Source organism: Equus caballus, chromosome 7 (genome assembly GCF_041296265.1).
Source record: "Equus caballus isolate H_3958 breed thoroughbred chromosome 7, TB-T2T, whole genome shotgun sequence".
Taxonomy (NCBI): Eukaryota; Metazoa; Chordata; class Mammalia; order Perissodactyla; family Equidae; genus Equus; species Equus caballus.
In genome coordinates, this window is record NC_091690.1 from 46,784,219 (window position 1) to 46,801,358 (window position 17,140).

At 62.6% G+C, this 17,140-nt stretch overlaps 3 protein-coding genes across 5 annotated transcripts; 2 read left to right on the plus strand and 1 right to left on the minus strand.

Annotated features, from left to right (window-relative positions):
* Positions 1-663: 663 nt before the first annotated feature.
* Positions 664-3,751, plus strand: SAMD1 (sterile alpha motif domain containing 1). Its single transcript, XM_023645233.2, has 5 exons — positions 664-1,801; positions 2,218-2,512; positions 2,602-2,698; positions 2,796-2,907; positions 3,005-3,751. The coding sequence occupies exons 1-5, from the start codon at positions 836-838 to the stop codon at positions 3,161-3,163; spliced, it is 1,629 nt and encodes a 542-aa protein (XP_023501001.2). The 5' UTR covers positions 664-835; the 3' UTR covers positions 3,164-3,751.
* A 902-nt stretch (positions 3,752-4,653) lies between these two features.
* On the plus strand, positions 4,654-7,821 carry C7H19orf67 (chromosome 7 C19orf67 homolog). 2 transcript variants are annotated; one of them, XM_014741432.3, is made up of 6 exons: positions 4,654-5,242; positions 5,867-6,011; positions 6,137-6,237; positions 6,312-6,497; positions 6,831-6,965; positions 7,427-7,821. In XM_014741432.3, the coding sequence occupies exons 1-6, from the start codon at positions 4,902-4,904 to the stop codon at positions 7,599-7,601; spliced, it is 1,083 nt and encodes a 360-aa protein (XP_014596918.1). In that variant the 5' UTR covers positions 4,654-4,901; the 3' UTR covers positions 7,602-7,821. The 2 variants fall into 2 exon arrangements, with proteins under 2 accessions (XP_014596918.1, XP_023501002.1); XM_023645234.2 differs by having other exon boundaries at positions 4,711-5,242; positions 5,870-6,011.
* Positions 7,822-10,880: 3,059 nt separating this feature from the next.
* On the minus strand, positions 10,881-12,668 carry MISP3 (MISP family member 3). 2 transcript variants are annotated; one of them, XM_023645239.2, is made up of 3 exons: positions 12,086-12,668; positions 11,512-11,585; positions 10,881-11,261 (listed from the first exon to the last, which is right to left on the minus strand). In XM_023645239.2, the coding sequence occupies exons 1-3, from the start codon at positions 12,666-12,668 to the stop codon at positions 11,244-11,246; spliced, it is 675 nt and encodes a 224-aa protein (XP_023501007.1). In that variant the 3' UTR covers positions 10,881-11,243. The 2 variants fall into 2 exon arrangements, with proteins under 2 accessions (XP_023501007.1, XP_023501008.1); XM_023645240.2 differs by having other exon boundaries at positions 11,512-11,629.
* Between the last annotated feature and the right edge of the window lie 4,472 nt (positions 12,669-17,140).

Below are 17,140 nucleotides of genomic sequence, written 5' to 3' on the forward strand. Positions count from 1 at the left end.
GTCCCCGCGGCGCCCGGCGAGCGCGGCGGCCCGGCCCGCGGGCGGCGAGTTCCCGGTAAGTGCGGTCCCGAGAGCGGAGCGCGCCGGGGAGGCGTGGAGAGGGGGGCTGGGCGCCGGGGACGTCTGGGTCCCGCGCCCAATGGCTGGAGGGCGGCCGAGCGCCGCCTGCCCGCCCCCTCTCCCCTCCCCCCGGCGTTCCCCTCCCCCTCCCCCGCCCGCCGCTTTCCCCCGCCCCCGCCCCGGCGCCAACTCCGCGGCGCCTCCTTAAAAAGCGCGCGGGAGTTGTAAGGGGGGGCCGGAGCGAGCCGGAGTGAGCGAGAGCGCAGGGTAAAGGGGCGGGCGGGGGGCCCGGGCTCCACCTTAAAAGCGGGCGCGTGGGGGTGGGAGGGAGGAAGGCGGGCGGCGGGGAGGAGGGAGGGAGGGAAGGAAGGGGGGCCGGAGTGTCCCGGGCGCAGGGCGCGCGTGCGGCGGCGGCGGCGGCGGGGAGGGGCCGGCCGCGCCGCGCTCCCCTCCTCCCTCCTCGCATCCCCGGCCCCGCGCGCGCCCAGCAGAAGCGGGTCTGTGTGTGCGTGCGTGCGAGTGAGTGAGTGTGTGCATATTTTTTTCTCTCTTTTCTTTCTCTCACTGTTTTTTCTCTCTCTCTCTCTCTCGCTCTTTTTTTTTTTTTTTTTTTGCGAAGAAACAGCAGCGCCGCCGCCGCTCCACCGAGGCGCTGCGCCCCCCGGGGGGGGGAGGCGGAGGAGGCGGGCAGCGGCGGAGGGAGGGGAGCCGGGGAGGGGGGCGCCGCGCTGGGAGGGAGGCAGCGCGCACGGTGCAGCCGGGCCGGGCGGGAGGCATGGCGGGGCCCCCGGCCCTACCCCCGCCGGAGACGGCGGCGGCCGCCACCACGGCGGCCGCTGCCTCGTCGTCCGCTGCTTCCCCCCACTACCAAGAGTGGATCCTGGACACCATCGACTCGCTGCGCTCGCGCAAGGCGCGGCCGGACCTGGAGCGCATCTGCCGGATGGTGCGGCGGCGGCACGGCCCGGAGCCGGAGCGCACGCGCGCCGAGCTCGAGAAACTGATCCAGCAGCGCGCCGTGCTCCGGGTCAGCTACAAGGGGAGCATCTCGTACCGCAACGCGGCGCGCGTCCAGCCGCCCCGGCGCGGAGCCACCCCGCCGGCCCCGCCGCGCGCCCCCCGCGGGGGCCCCGCCGCCGCCGCCGCCGCTGCGCCGCCGCCCACGCCCGCCCCGCCGCCACCGCCCGCGCCCGTCGCCGCCGCCGCCCCGGCCCGGGCGCCCCGCGCGGCTGCCGCTGCCGCCGCCACAGCGCCCCCCTCGCCCGGCCCCGCGCAGCCGGGCCCCCGCGCGCAGCGGGCCGCGCCCCTGGCCGCGCCGCCGCCCGCGCCCGGCGCTCCTCCGGCGGTGGCGCCCCCGGCCGGCCCGCGCCGCGCCCCCCCGCCCGCCGTCGCCGCCCGGGAGCCGCCGCTGCCGCCGCCGCCACAGCCGCCGGCGCCGCCACAGCAGCAGCAGCAGCCGCCGCCGCCGCCGCCGCAGCCACAGCAGCCGCCGGAGGGGGGCGCGGCGCGGGCCGGCGGCCCGGCGCGGCCCGTGAGCCTGCGGGAAGTCGTGCGCTACCTCGGAGGCAGCGGCGGCGCCGGCGGCCGCCTGACCCGCGGCCGCGTGCAGGGGCTGCTGGAGGAGGAGGCGGCGGCGCGGGGCCGCCCGGAGCGCACTCGGCTCGGAGCGCTCGCGCTGCCCCGCGGGGACAGGCCCGGACGGGCGCCGCCGGCCGCCAGCGCCCGCGCGTCGCGGAGCAAGGTGAGCGCGTCGCGGAGGGGGCGCCGCGCGGTGGGCAGGTGCGGGCGAAGTTGGTGGCGGGGGCGCGAGTCCCGGAGGACCCGGGCGGCGGGCGGCCCGGGCTTTGCGCGTCTCTTCTGCGGGCTCAGCGCCTGGTGACCTTGGCAAGTGTCTGAATCTGCCGAACCTCAGTTTCCTCCGCGGTGGAATGTGATTTAATAACAGTAGCGACCCCTTGGGGTTGTTGAGCGAGTTTAGTGAGATTTGGCTGCTGAGGGCTTTATGAACACAGAGTCTGGCACGAAGTGACTGCGTAAAAGTTAGTCGGGGCTGGTATAAAAGGTGGCCGTTAGGCGCAGTACTTGGTCCTTGATCCCAGAGACTGGGCTCAAGGCCAAAGAAGTACTAACCTTGCGCGCCTCTCTCCCTGGCATCAGAGAGGTGGGGAAGAGCGAGTGCTTGAGAAGGAAGAGGAGGAAGATGATGATGAAGATGAAGATGATGAAGACGATGTGTCTGAGGGCTCTGAGGTGCCCGAGGGTGACCGTCCCGCAGGTGCCCAGCACCACCAGCTTAATGGCGAGCGGGGCCCTCAGAGCGCCAAGGAGAGGGTCAAGGAGTGGACACCCTGCGGACCCCACCAGGGCCAGGATGAAGGCAGGGGGCCGGCACCAGGCAGTGGCACCCGCCAGGTGTTCTCCATGGCAGCCATGAATAAGGAAGGAGGATCAGGTAAGGACTCCTCTGGGTGGGAGGGGTCCTGGGGAGGAGGAAGCCAGCCCCCAAGACAAAGGTCCAAAAATAGGCTTTTTCTTTCTTAGCCTCTGCTGCCACTGGGCCAGACTCCCCATCTCCTGTGCCTTTGCCCCCAGGAAAACCAGCCCTACCTGGGGCCGATGGGACCCCCTTTGGCTGTCCGTAAGTTGGGGTGTTGGAGACACGGGGTGCTGCCCAGGTGTGTGTAACAGACCTGGAAGAGCATCGCTGCTCACCCGTGCCCTCTGTTCTGCCACAGTTCTGGGCGCAAGGAGAAGCCGGCTGACCCCGTGGAGTGGACAGTGATGGACGTGGTAGAGTACTTCACCGAGGCCGGCTTCCCAGAGCAGGCAACAGCCTTCCAAGAGCAGGTGGGTCCCACACCTCGACATGGCCCCTCATCCCAGGGCTTCAGTGGGGGTCTGCTCTGACCCCACTCTCTTGCTCTCTGTCTCTCTTCCCCCTCAGGAAATCGATGGCAAGTCCTTGCTGCTCATGCAGCGCACAGACGTGCTGACGGGCCTGTCTATCCGCCTCGGGCCGGCCCTGAAGATCTACGAGCACCACATCAAGGTGCTGCAGCAAGGCCACTTTGAGGATGACGACCCCGATGGCTTTCTAGGCTGAGGGCCCAGCCTGGCCCCCGCCCCGACCCATTCCAGCCCCCCTTCTCACTGCAGACCCCAAGTCTAGGAGCTGGACGGGGACACCTTCGGCCCTCGTAACAGATTCCAGTGAGGGGGCATTCCTCCCTACACATCTCGTCCCTGTGTCTCCCCGAACACACACATCAGGCCCCCAGCACATCCCGCACTCCAGGATAGGGGAGTGTGGGGTGGGACAGGGCCTGCGCATTTTACCCCAGGAGGCCAACCCTCTCCCCAGCCTAGGACATTTTTGGAAAAAAAAAAAAGGGGGGGGGGGTGCTTCCCATCTTCCTAGATCCTCCTCAGTTCAGCCAGATGTTTCCTATATAAATGTTTTTTTCTGCCTGTTCATTTTGGTGAGGGTCTTTCCTCCCTCCCCCACCACCCATACCCCTCCCCAGTCTGCCCCTGGCCTCCAGCCCCCTGGGAGTGGCTGGGGTGGGGTCCCTGGCCCTAACCTACCCTTTCTCTTTCTTTCTGTTGGTTGTCGCTCCAGCTGGCTGTATTGCTTTTTAATATTGCACCGAAAGTTTTTTAAATAAAGTTTTAAAAAAAAGAAAAGAAAAAAGTGCCACGGAGTCCATTTTATGAATGAGGGGAGGGGCATTGAAGACCCACATCAGCCTCGAGGGAGAGTGTGGGGCCAGGACTGAATGGCCTGAGGAGGGAGACAGGCCAGTGATGGGGCTGCCTGGCGGCCATTCCAGGAAGGCAGGGGTATTTGCTTGGAGCGGTCATTCTCCCATGCCCAGAACAGTGCCCAGGCACACAGTAGGTGCTCAAATGTTTGTGGAGTGACTAGCTGTTAACTCTGGGCGTTACAAGCATTTTCTTGGTTGTTCTCTCCGCTGCCTCATATGAGGCTGAGAGCTCACCAAAACCCACATTACAGACGAGGCAACGCTCAGAACAGCAAAGATGCTTGCTCAGGGTCACACAGGGCGGGGTCTGACACCTGTCTGAATTCTTTACCCAGAGTCTTTAAGCATAATTAACCTATTTGGCTACATAACTACATAGGCTACAAAGAATCCTGTCTACCTCTGTTGGGGGCAGGGGTCTGTTCTGTGCCGTGGTCGGGTCTCCAGGCCTCAGGTCCTCTCCATAAAAGGAACAGAAGGGATTGGACCATCAGATGAGATCATGGGATGGGAAATTTTTCCAAGATTTTTATTAGTGGTAGTAGGAACAGCTATTACATCACAAGTGCCTACTAAGTTCTAAGGCAGTTTCTCAACTCCGTTAGAGGTTTTTAGAAAATACACTGATTCCGGGGCCCGGGGGTCCTCCCTTTCTAGACCTATGCCCCCGGGTTTGTATGCGCGGTGGAGACCCCTCCTCCCTAGCAAACCGCCTGGGAGAGAGAAAGGCGCCGGCGCCCGGGCCGCACCCCGAGGACAGGGCCGCGCCAGCGCCGGCCCAGGTCGCCGCGCTGGGACGCGGCCCTCTCGCCAGGTTCCGGGAGCGCGCGTGTGCACAGGGCCCCGCGGCGCGCAGCGCGGACCGGAGCGGCGGTCCCCCACCCCCGCCGCGTGTTGAAATTCAAACGACGCGAACTCGCTCCGTGCGGCGCGACGGCCGGCAGAGAGGTCGAGGCAGAGGCGAGCTGGAGGGGGCCGCGCTCCCAGCCCAGGAGAGTCCGACGTTCCCGGGGCGGGGTCGAACCCGCGCCGACGCGAGCGGCGGAGGCTTAAGAGAGCTCTGGTCCCCGCCTACCAATGGCTACGGAGCAGTGGTTCGTGGGACCGCTGCCCCCGGGCCCCGGGGAGACGCAGTCCCCTGACGACTTGGAATCTGGGGCACAGCCCTGCGGAGATCTCTCGTGGTCCACGCCCCCTGGCCGACCTGGGGACCCACCCGAGGCGGAGCCCCAGGACCAGGACGTCCAGGGGCAGCTGCCCGAGGCCTCTACTTCCATGCCCTACCCCGAGCCTCTGGCCCCAGGCCCCGGGCACCCACCTCCTCGCCTGCCCTTAGACACCATGTTCAGCCCCATCACCGAACAGCTGCGCTACCTGCTCAAGAAGGCGGACGATTTCCAGAGCTACTTGCTCTACAGGTGATGCAGGCTGGGGTCCTAGGTCCCCACGGACAGGGAGACAGAGGAGAGGGTGACAGGCTAGGCGGCACACCCTGGGGTTGCAAACTCAAAAGCATTAGGAGCTGCAGACAGCAAATGAAGCTAGCTGATTAAGAATCCAATTTGGAAGAGTGGTAAGGACTGTGTGGAATTTGGGGTCGGGGAGCACCTGTGGTTATGTGGGCTCCCGGGGTTGCCACATCCCTAGGACTTTCCTCCCAGTCTTGAATTGCTTGGCTGAGGTTTTGAACCCTGGGTGAGCTAAACGAAAGCTGTCTGAGCCAGACTTGGCCCGTGGGCCACCAGTTTGAGATCCTAATGGATAATGTGATTCCCAGGCCAGGCAAGGGGAGAGACTGAGTCCCACGTTCCAGTGTCCATTGGGAGGGATCCCCTGGGGGGCTGTGGAAACCCGAGATGCCTGGGCTCCACCCTGCGTGGAGGTCTGAGTCAAAGGCCATCGTGGGACACAGGTGGCAGCATTTTAACGTGTCCCAAATGACAGTGATGCAGGTGGTCTAGAAGATGCTCTGACAAAGGCCTGGCACGAAGGGGTCTTGTAATGCGGGGGGACCCCAGGCAAAGGCCCCGTTCTCCCTTCAGCAGAGACCGGGTGCAGAAGGACCAGCTGGCGAAGGCCATGCCCACCTTCCTGCACATATGTGAGCCCTACTTCCTGTACCTAGAGGCGGCCGCACGCAGCGTGCCCCCCATCTATGGAGCCCTGCAGGAGCTGCTCCGCAAGGGGGTGCGTGCAGCCGATTTCCTAGACCCCAGGCCCCCATCTCCATCCCTCGGACCTGGCGCCTGGCTGGGGGTGGGGACGGGGTGCTCCTGGCAGGCCAACTCGTCTCATTATGTGCCTCTTTGCAGCTGTTGGAGATCTCCCAACAGCTGACCCTTCGCCTGGAACAGGTGGTCCTCATGTACGCTTCCTTTGGGTTCGTGGGCCTGGAGGAGACTGACCCCCTGAGGTAAAAGGGAGGAGACTGGGCTGGGAGCCGGAGTCCGGGTCCACCCTCATCACCCCTCTCCCATCTCCCGCCAGCATCTCTTGTTTCTTCTGCGGAAGGTTTGCCATCAGCCCTTCCCACGAGGTGTCCATCTTCAGATACTGTGCCCCAGCCGCCTACACTGCCAGCCGCTTCCCCAGATACCTGTATAAGAAGATGCGCTGGAACCTGGAAACCACCCCTGAGCCCAGCGTCCAGGGGCAAGACTCCTACGTGGATTAGTGAGTCCCCTTACCGGAATCTAAGTCCTCCCCTCTCTATGCAGAATGTCAGTATGGGCCTCTGAACCACCGCCACCAGCAAAGCATGGAACGGCAAGCAGGAAACCAAGGACCTTTGAAAGGCCATCCTCATCTTTAAAAAAAAATTCATCCTTCCATCAAAATAAAAGTCCTCATCTTAAAAGTAGGCTGGCAGTTAGAGAAAGTCCTCAGTGTTGGGTCACATCCCTACCTGAGACCCTGAGGGCAACTTCTGATGAGTTTCCAGCTCCCCTCCAAAATTAAAGCCCTCGGAAACTGCTTGCTCTTCATCGCTGTCCCTCCCCCTCCCAGCTACTTCCTGTGCTATCGGGACACCTGGGAAGACACAGGCTCAAGTCCGGCCAATTCGTGCCCCCAGATCCAGAAGCTGTGGTCCATTGGCCGATGGGTGCCGCTCGAGCCCGCCGAGGATGACCTGTATTCATGGTAGGAGCTAGGGCCGGGGCAAGGGGGGCTTGGGCTCTGGAGGGAGGGCCAGAACCCCACCAAAGAGCATCTACCTCCCCAACACTGTTTCCCTTGGTAATAACGATAGCATTTTATTGTGCCCTGAAAGTGCTTTATGCAGACTCATGTAACAATCCATTAGGGTCTATACTCCCAGCCCCATTTTACAAAGAAAGAAACAGGTGCTCAGAGAGGTTAAGTTACCTGCCCAAGGACACACAGCTAGCTGAATGGCTGACCAGGTCAGGGCAAGAGTTGTTCAGCCTCCCAGAGCCATTACCCTCTAGGTTTCTCATCAACAAGGAAACCACTTTCCCTCAGGGTTTTTCCCACCCCCAGCTGAAACAAAGCCTCTTTGAGCCACAGCTTCTCACTCGAGGGGAGGGGCTCCCGAGAAGCAGGGGGCGCTCACGGCCCGGCCTGTCTGTCCCCGGCCCCAGGATCTTGTGCCCGCAGCCGCTTGGGGACTACCAGCAGCTGCTGACCATCGGCTTCGAGGAACCGTCGCACACGCTGGCCACCGACCTGCTGGTGCAGATGCTCACGGGCCAGGCGGGCCCGGCACGGCCCCCGAGAGCAGCCGGGCCCGCGGCGTGGGCCGCGCAGGGGCCTTGAACCCGGAGAGCGAGCGGGGAAAGCTGGCGCCTGACAGCTGCAAACTCCTGGAGAGGGGCGGGGGCCCTCCCTCGCTCTGCTGGTGCAGCTCGGCCTCGCCTTCCCCGGGCCGGGCTGAGCTGGGCCGGGCCGAGCTGGGCGGTGCGCTCCAGGGCCGGTCGGGCCGGGGGCCCTGCGCGCCGACTCACCAGTTTTGTGTTAAATAAAGAAAGAGGTCACAGTCTCCGCGTCCGCTCGGAGCGCCGCGCCCCTCCCCTGGGGGCGGGGAGGCCCCGCCCACTCGCGCGGCCTTCTGGGAAATGTAGTCTTTGGCTACAAAACCTAGCCCGCCCACAGGCGGACGGGAGCTCAGGGCATGCGCAGAGGCGCACATGAAGCAAAAAGGGAAGTAGCGGCTCCTGTCAACAACCGGAACCCAGCAAACCGCGGGTTTCGGGGAGCCGGGAAATTCAACGCCCACTGGGGGAAGGGACCCCCCCCCTCCTCGGAGCCACGCCCACGCTCATGTATTAACCCGGAAATGATTTCTTTGTACCGTAAAAGACTACATTTCCCGGCGTGCTTCAGGAAAGGGTCTGAGATCAGTTTCCTTGGGGCGGAGGTCAGATCTTTTTACAGCTTTGGAGTGGTGGAGTGGGCAGGGGCGGGCCGCAGGCGTGGTGGGGGAGCACTCCAACTTTGGATCGCTGGGCCTCACCGCAGCCTTGGACTGGAGAGGAGACCGGGGTTGAGGGAGGTGCACCCACCTGCCCCGCGCTGCAGCGAGCAGGTGGCGGGGCCTGGGCCCGCCTGGGTCCTTCTGAGTGCAGCTGGTCCGTTGCGACGGGAAGGGTGTCCTTCCTGACCCGGGTGTCATCCCCTTTAACCCAAGGGGTGCCTTTTGGTTCCCCCCCAGCATTTTCAGCGTCGGAGGAGAGACCTAGAAGCCTGACTCTATGCTTTCTGGCAAAGCACTCGCTTACCTGGTAGTCCCCGGCACGTAGGAGTGTCATCAATCGGGAGTGGACAGCAAACCCTTAGGGGGGAGGGGCCTCTGGTGACAATCTCTGACTGCGTCACGGGTGAGTTAGTCCACAGCCAGGTCGGAGTGCCTCCAAGGGATGCTGAAGCGCCCTAATTCTGATTAGAGGTAGCCCCTGTGAGTCCCCACACACACACCCGCTATGAGATGCTTAACAGTAGCCTAGTCCTGCAGAAATTTAAATGGAGCCACAAATGCGAGTCATGTGTAATTTCAAACTTTCCAGTAACCCCATTCGAAATAAGGTCAGATTGATTTTAGTGATACTTTTATTCAACTCAGTATATCCAAAATATTATTTCAATATATGATCAATGTAAGAAATTAACATTTTGCATTTGGGGGGGTGCTGGTCTTTGAAATCTCTCGTGCCTTTTACACTTCCCGTGCATTTCAATTCCAATGAGCCACACGCAGCTTCAGACTGTCTCCCTTAAGACAAATTCACAGGCCACTTAAGACTAAAAGTTTCCTGTGGGTGGTGACCCTACTGAGAGAAGAAGGAAACAGGCTTGATTTCCTGGGTCCTGTTGCTCAGAAACTGTCTACTACTCGTGAGTCTCCAACTTTAGCGTGCCTCAGAATCACGTGGAGGGTTTGATCCTGAAGTCTGGGATGAGCCCAAGAATGCGTGTTTCCAACACGCTCCCAAGCGCTGCTGCTGCAGGGAGAACTGCTGGCCGAGCCTCCATCTGGGTCCTCAAACCTGGCTCCCAGTCCCAAGCACCTGAGGAGCTTTTTTTTTTTAGGAAGATTAGCCCTGAGCTAACATCTGCTGCCAATCCTCCTCTTTTTGCTGAAGAAGACTGGCCCTGAGCTAACATCTGTGCCCATCTTCCTCTACTTTATATGTGGGATGCCTACCACAGCATGGCTTGCCAAGCGGTGCCATGTCTGCACCCAGGATCCGAACCCGTGAACCCCAGGCCGCCAAGAATCGGAACGTGCGCACCTAACCGCTGCGCCACCGGGCCGGCCCCTGGGGAGCTTTACAAAGTATTGATGCCAGACCCCTGTCGGATTCTGACTTACTTGGCATAAGGGTGCCTCAGGTGATTTTAATTTGTAGGAAAGTTCGAGAATCCAGGCCTACCCTCACAAACTCCTGTCAACTCTAGTCCTTAGTTCTCAGCTCCCCTGCTGGGAATTACCACCAGGCTCTGGGCGTTTCCGTTTCCCACCTGGGCAGCCCTAGCTCTTTCCTGCCTTCTCTGCAGACCACCCGGGGTCGCAGCCAAGCACGTGGTCAGTGTGTGGCTGATGGGGTCAGGGGTTGGGTCCTTGGTCCGCAATACTGTTGTGAGCATTCTTTCATCCTTCCTTAGCCATTTGTTGTCCCCACGAAGGGTGGAGCCTGTTGCTGGAGCCCGGGCATACTGAGTTGGACAAATGGAGGAGTTTAACGGTGATTCTAAAACCTTCCTGGGTCTCGGCCTTTTCTGGGTCTCTGTGCACCTCTAAGAAGCTGGTGCACCCGAACCGCAGACCATAACTGCACAGACACGCTTTTTCAGCTTGGGGTGTTCACAGACCCTCTTGAATCCCATCCAGGAGGGCCTTGAACCCCTTGTCTTGGGACAGAGAGAAATTCAGGAGGGCTTGCCAGTTGACAGCCACAGCCCTATGGCAAACGGGTGTTGCTTGCTGCCCCCTCCTGCCCACCCCCCCCACCCCCGATTTTAAAAGTTTTCTCAATAGTCACAATAAACTAAAGTTCAGTAGATTTCTCTTTTCAAGGCTGGTTTTCCAGCTGCTTTTGCAAAGCAGAAGCTCCTGACCACCGGGCGCACTCCTCGGTGGCACCGCCGACAGGAACCCCCCAGGCCCTGGAGACAGCCATGCCTTCCGGCTCCGTCTCTAAGGAGCGCCTGCGGCCGGAGACCGGGAGGGTCTTGCCCGCGGGGCAGGTGGTAAAGGGCCCAGCGTGCCCTACGATGCAGCCTGCAGCCTCCCCACCCGCTTCCTGGTAGCTCTTGTTTACGTCCCCAGGGCAGGAACCACCCCTTGTCCCCTCCGTCCCGCCAGCGCCCAGAAATGTCGACGACTTCGCGGGGGGGCCGGTCCGGACGCCGCAGCTCGCGCCAGCGCCGCCAGGGGGCGCCAGGGGCCAGGCCGGGCCAGGGAGCTGCAGCCCCGGGACCGCGCGCCCAGGGCGCGTTCCGCATTCCGCGCGCTGGCCGGCGCCCTGCGCCTTCCGCGAGCCTGACTGCGCCGCCCCCGCCCCCGACGAAAAGGACACGGAAGAAAACAGCCCGCGCTGCCCAGAAACAAGGGGCTTTATTGGGGAGTAGGGGTAGCGAGGCCGTGACCCCGGCCTCCGACGGTCAGGGCCGGCGGGAGGGGCTGGTTTGCCTTACGGTCAGGTGAAGGGCTGGACAGTCTCTCCGGCCGGATTGTGGCGGTGGTGTGTCCCAGGGGGAGTGACAGTTTTAGAGACGAGACTGGTCAGTTTCACAAAGTCTAGTTCAAGGATGGGCTGGTCCGTGTCATCTTCGCCGGCGCAGACCGCTGGCCCCTCCCTCCAGGCCTTCGGCCCATCCCGAGGGCACTCCCGGGCGCCCCTGCCCGGGCCCTCTAACGGCCATGCTCCGTCCGGCCGGGGGTCCGAGCCGGCTCGAACCTCAAGGCTTCCGCTCCTCCTGGGGAGAGGGGGCCAGACGGAAGGCCGGCCTCAGGGACCCGCGCACCGGGGTGACACCAAGGAGCAGGGGCAGTTTGGGCCCCAAGACCATCGCCTCTTCGTCACTGGTCTGCGCCCGTTGCTTCGTGTCCTAGCCCAGAGTGACCTCCCAGGGGCTCCTCCCCCAGCCCAGCATTCTGGCGCCCGGCGTTGGGGGGCGGGGGGCGGAGCGACAAGAGCCTGAGGCACGAGGGGAAAGGGGCTCCCACCTGCTCCAGGCCGTTCTCCGAGGCCTTTCTGCGCGGAGGCCAGATCACCGCCAGCTTTCCATCACCCCTGCTCGCTGCGGGGAAGGCGCGCTCAGCCAGCTGCCCCTCCTCTCACCAGCTGGAGGAGGCCGGGACAAGGAGGCCGGCCGCGCCCCTTAAACACACACAGACGTCCACCCCCCCTCCTCCTCATGGAGGCCTCCATTCCGAGGGGGGAGGGAGGTGAGCCCAGAGCGGGGAGGTAGGAACCAGAAAGTTCAGAGAGGGGATCCAGGTGCGCCAGAACCCGGGGAGGGTGCCCTAGAACCCGACAAAGACGTCCGGAGTCCTCCTCCCTCCCCACCATGAGCCTGGGTGGGGGTGGATCGGAGAGTCGACCACTCCGAGTCGGGGGTGGAGCACAGGGACGGGCAGCCCCGAAGGGATGGGCAGGAACGGAGAGTCGAGAAGGGGTGGGAGCCAAGAGGGCGTACCCTGAGAATCAGAGCGCCGGAAAAGGGGCCACTGGAGTCGGGTAGTCGGTGAGGGTGGCTGGAGCCCCGGGGTCCCGGGCGCCGGGCCGCCCGTGACTTACCTGTGAGGCTGGGCGCCGGGTCCCGGAACTCGGCGGTGCCGTAGACGCTGAGCCGCTGGCGCTGCAGCTCTCGCTCGCGCTCCTGCACCTCGCGCACCTCCTGCTCCAGCAGGGACGGCGCGAGGGGCGAGGGCGCGCGGGCCAGCACCGGGCACCGGCCCTGCGCCGCCGAGTGCGGCCGGCTTCCGGCCTCCGGCAGCTGCTGCAGGCCCGCGCCGCCCTCCGCCGCTGGCGAGGAGCCGCCGCCGCCGGCGGCCTCGAAGAAGCGCTTGAGCTCGCCCAGCGGCGGCGGCGGCGGCTGCCGGGCGCGCGGCTCCGGGCCCGGGGGGAGCGCCAGCGCCGCCTGCCGGTGAGCCTCCCGCTCGATGTCCCGCTGCATCTGCGCGCCCGCCCGCGCGCGCTCCACGGCGCGCGGAAGCGCGGGGCCGGGGCCCGGCAGGCTGAGCACCGGCCGCACGCGCAGCTCCACGAGTTCGCGGCGCGCACGGCCGGGGCTCAGGCCTCGGCTCCGGCGCAGACTCTCCTCGCGTTCGCAGCTGCGGCGGATTTCGCGCTCGATGGGCGTCTCCATGAGCGGCTCCATGAGCGGCTCCTCTGAGGACTGTTGGGGGATCTCGGGGCGCAATGGAAAATGCTGATGGGCTTCCGAGTCTGACTCTGAGGAGGAGGTCTCGGGACCCTGAAGGGGACACCGCTCCAGGATCGCGGCGCTTCGGGCTTCAGACGGCCGGGGGTCGCGGCTGCCTGGCCCAGGCCTCTCCACGCCTCCAGCGGCGGCCGGCCCGGGGCGCGCCGCGTCCTGCCCCGCTGATGGCCCAAGGACTTCGCTCTCTCGCTCAGGGGTTTCCGCGCCCTGCTCTGCGGAGGGCGCAGAGATTTCGCCGCCCGGCCTGGGGACCTCGGCGTCTCGCTCTGCGGCAGGCCCTGGGACTTCGCTGTCAGACCCGGGGGGCTCGAGGCCCCGAGCTTCAGACGACCCCAGGGCTCCGCTCTCCGGCTCGGGGCCTTGGGGTCCAGGGTTGGGAGCAGCTCGGAAGCCTTAGTTCCCAGCGCCGGAGTTCTGATGCCCAGAGCTGGGACACGGTGCTCTGCGCGGCACCTGTGGCCGCAGTCACCGCCCGCGGGTTCCAGGGCGTCGCCTGCACCGGCCGCTTCTCTGACCCGCCTCTGGCCTCCAAGAACAACCCCCGGGGGCAGGGCCGGGCACCGCCCCCTGCACCTGCCGGGAGGACTCCGGCCCCGCCCTGGCCCCGCCCTCGGGGCGGGGGCGCCCAGGCGAGGCACCGGATTTCGGCCACTGGCGCGCCCCAGGTCAGCTCAGGGCACCAGACTTCTTGGAAGAGCGCTTCCCTAGACCCGGCCAGCTACCTGGGGGGCCAGTCTGGGTGCCGTGTCCACTCACTGGGCGCCACCTGGGTACCTTTTCGGCCCCACGCCCCCGGCATTGCCTGGAGGCTTGGTCCCAGCTGCGCGCCGGGCTGGCCCTCTGGTGGGGATGTCCCCCGAAGCCATCTTTCCGAGGCCTTGCCAGCCCCGCCCAGCCGGCGGGTAGCGACGCCCCGGGCCTCTGGGCTGTCCCCTACACGTCCCACCCCTGCCGCGCACAGCTCTGGCTGGAGGGGGAGCCAGGGGCCGCCTTAGTCTCCCTCTCTGCGCCTGGGCTCGGCGGGGCTCCCAGCGGGACGGCCGGGCCCGCGCCAAGCCTGGAGGCGGCCTCCCCCAGCCCTGCGGGAAATGTCTGCGAGGCGTCTGCGGCCAAACTCGCTCCCGCTTCAGGGAAGAGGGAGGGACGGCCGCAGCGAGCCCAGGGCCGGCCGAGCGGCTGCGGCTGAAAGGCGGTCACCTTGAGCCCCGGCAGCCGGGAAGGCCCGGAAAGGAATTTCGGCCTGGGGAGAGCGGCTCCCTGGAGCTGGGGCCAGGGCGCGCGTGCAAGGGCAGGATCCACGCCCCCACGCCGGCCACCCACCCCCGCGGACATCTTCCACTCCCAGGCTCGCTGCAAATCTACTCTCCCGCCCCTCTCCCACCATATGGGGTTCCCGGGAGTTATCTAGAGAAAGTGGGGAGCCCCCATAATCCAACTATCTGATCACTCCTTCACCCAACTCTCTGCCACCCCTGGAGACCCCCTCCCCTTACCCCCTCACATTCTCCTCTCTCCTGGAGCCCGGTCTCAAGCTGCTGCCCTCCTCCCTCTGGCCATCTGACCTCCCTCCTCCCTCTGACTCCATTAGCCTAATTGGAATCAGGCCCACCTGGGTCCGATCCCACTCCTAACCTGAGCCAGGCCCCGCCTTCTCCAAGGCTCCGTGTCCTTGTCTGTGAAATGGGGGTCGCAGAACCCAGTCCCTTGGGAGGTGGTGAGGATTAAAACTATACTTGTGGAAAGAGTGGTCTCTCCCCTTTATCAGTTCCCCCGGGTGCTAACCCCGGGGGTGCGCTGTGCCTCCACTGGCTCCTCACACCTTTGTAAATCGACTCTTTCTTAAGTTCTCGTCAATGACTCAGTACCAGAACACCCTGATGAATTCCAGTCTCACACTCTAAACGCCGTCTCTGTGCGGTGTCTCCCAAGCGTGCATCCCCACTCTGACTTCTCCCCTGGGTTCTGGGCTCATATCCGACAGGCTCCCGTCTAATAGACACGTCAACCTGGACACCTCCAAAACGGAACTCGCAGTTCAGTCTTGTATGTATGTACGTGCCATTCGCCCATTCTGTTTCTCATGCCCCAGACCTGGGAGTCAGCCTCAGTTTCTCTCCCTCAGCGCCTCTCCAATCCACCAGGAAATTGAATTGCTCTTGGATCCGTTGGCTTTGCCTCCGAAACGTATTCTGGATTCGTCCACTTGTCTCCACCCTCATCCCAGCCACTCTGCCACCCTCCAAGGGCTACCCACCAAACTTAGAAGAAAAAGCCAAACTCCCCACCTGGCCCAGAAGGCCCTGCCCACTTCTCAGACCTCCTCTTCAGACACTCTCTCCCTCTATCACTCCTCTGTTACAGCCTCCTGCTTCCCGCAAACCCCCAACTGCATTCCCACCTCAGGGCCTTTGCACTGCCTTCATTCTGCTGGGAATGACTCAGCACAGGCTGGTTTCTGCTGTTCAGGTTGTGGCTCAAACATCACTTCTTCAGGGAAGTGGCCTCTGATCACCCAGGCAGTGTCCCTCCCAGCCCTCCTCCATAACCCTGTTATTTTCTGTAACTCACCCACTACGTGAATTTCCACCAGTCTCCTTTATTTCTTTGTTGTATATCATTTGTCTCCCCCTGGGGCCAGAAAGCGAGCTGCATTCCAACATTTTCTGTCTGTCACACCTACCTCTATACCCAACTCCCCCATGCCTAGAACAGTGCGTGACACATGACAGGTACTTAGGAATCATTAGTTGACGATCCTTACTAGATGCCTACGCCCATGCTGGGAACAGAGAAACCAACGTGACTTGGAGGTTGCAGCTGAGTTTGAGAGACAGACACGATTATAAACATAACGACCTTGCCTTGGTGTAGAGCCCAGGATGAGAGCATCTAAGTATTTAACAGTTATAAAGTCAAATGACAAGCAATTAAATAAAATATATTCTCTTCTCCAAAAGGTGGAAACAACCCAAATTTCCATCAACGGATGAACAGATAAACACAAAGTGGTCCATCCGTACAATGGAATAGTATTCAGCCGTAAAAAGGAATGAAGCTCTGATTCATGCTACACCGTGGATGGACTGCACAGAAGTTATGCTGAGTGAAAGATGCGAGAGACAAAGGCCACATGTTGTGGCTCCACTGATATGAAATGGCCGGAGTAGGTCAATCTATAGTGGTCAGTCTAACTATGGCCTGGGGGTGAGTTCAGCACACTCCACTTCAGCAGCCTGGGCTCAGTTCCTGGGCATGGACCTACACACTCATCAGCTGCCATGCTGTGGCAGTGACCCACATACAAAACAGGAAGATTGGCATGGATGTTAGCTCAGGGCAAATCTTCCTCAGCAAAAGAAAAAAGAGAGAGAGAAAAAAAATAGGTAAATCTTTAGAGACAGAAGCAGATTGATAGTTGCCAGGGCCTGGGGGGAGATGGAATGGAGAGTGACTGCTTAACGGGTATGGAATTTCCTTTTGGAGTGATGAGAATGTTCTGGAATTAGATAGTGGTGATGGTTGTACCACGTTGTGAATGTACTAAATACCACTCACTAATGGTAAATTCTGTTATGTGTATTTTACTACAATTGAAAACTAATGGAAAAATATGTTCTCTCTTCCTATCACGGCAGAACGACCTAGACGGCCAGGTTCAATTATAAATGTTTTGAATCCCTAGGAGCTTGTCCTCGAATGTGGGACACAGGTAAACCCTGGCCCTTAGCGCAGGCCTTTTCCTTCCCACCCCCAACTAGGTCCTGCACAGCGAGGAGCCTCGAGCACACCCCCAGGGACCCCGGCCCACATGGCCAAGCTCCTTCCTCACCCTCCTGCCTGCAGCTGCCCTTGGCCCATCCTCCCTAGCGGCAGAATCCACGCTCAGGAGGCCACGCGGGCCTTGTCTGTGAGCTCAGGACGGTTTGGGGAGGGAGCTCTGGGGCCCCACATGCCCTGACCAGGATCTGGAAGAGGGCGGGAGGCTTTAGGTGGGCATTTTCCCATTTCACAAAAGGGGAAACTGAGGCCCAGAAACCTGGGGCAAGTTGCCCCCAGTTATCCAGAGGCCAGGCTTCCCAGTTGCCATGGTGCTCAGCCTCTGTTCTCCAGAATCCTCGAGCCTCAGAGCCAGGGTCCGAGAAGGGAGGGCAGTCGTCCCGTATGTGTAATGTGCAATGATGCTGGGATGTGGGTGACCCTTGCTAAGCAGCTGGACTTGAGGTGTCTGGGGTGCCCTTCTCTGGAGGGGGCTGGCCCCACTCTCGCCCACATGCCCGACCACGCGTGTGAGAGCCTGTTTGTGGGAGGCAGCCAAGTGCGCAAGGAGGCCAGGGGCTGGTAAATAATTTATCAGGACAGCTGATAGGACCTCCCCAGAACTGCCCGCCAACCTTCAACCCCCTCGGCCG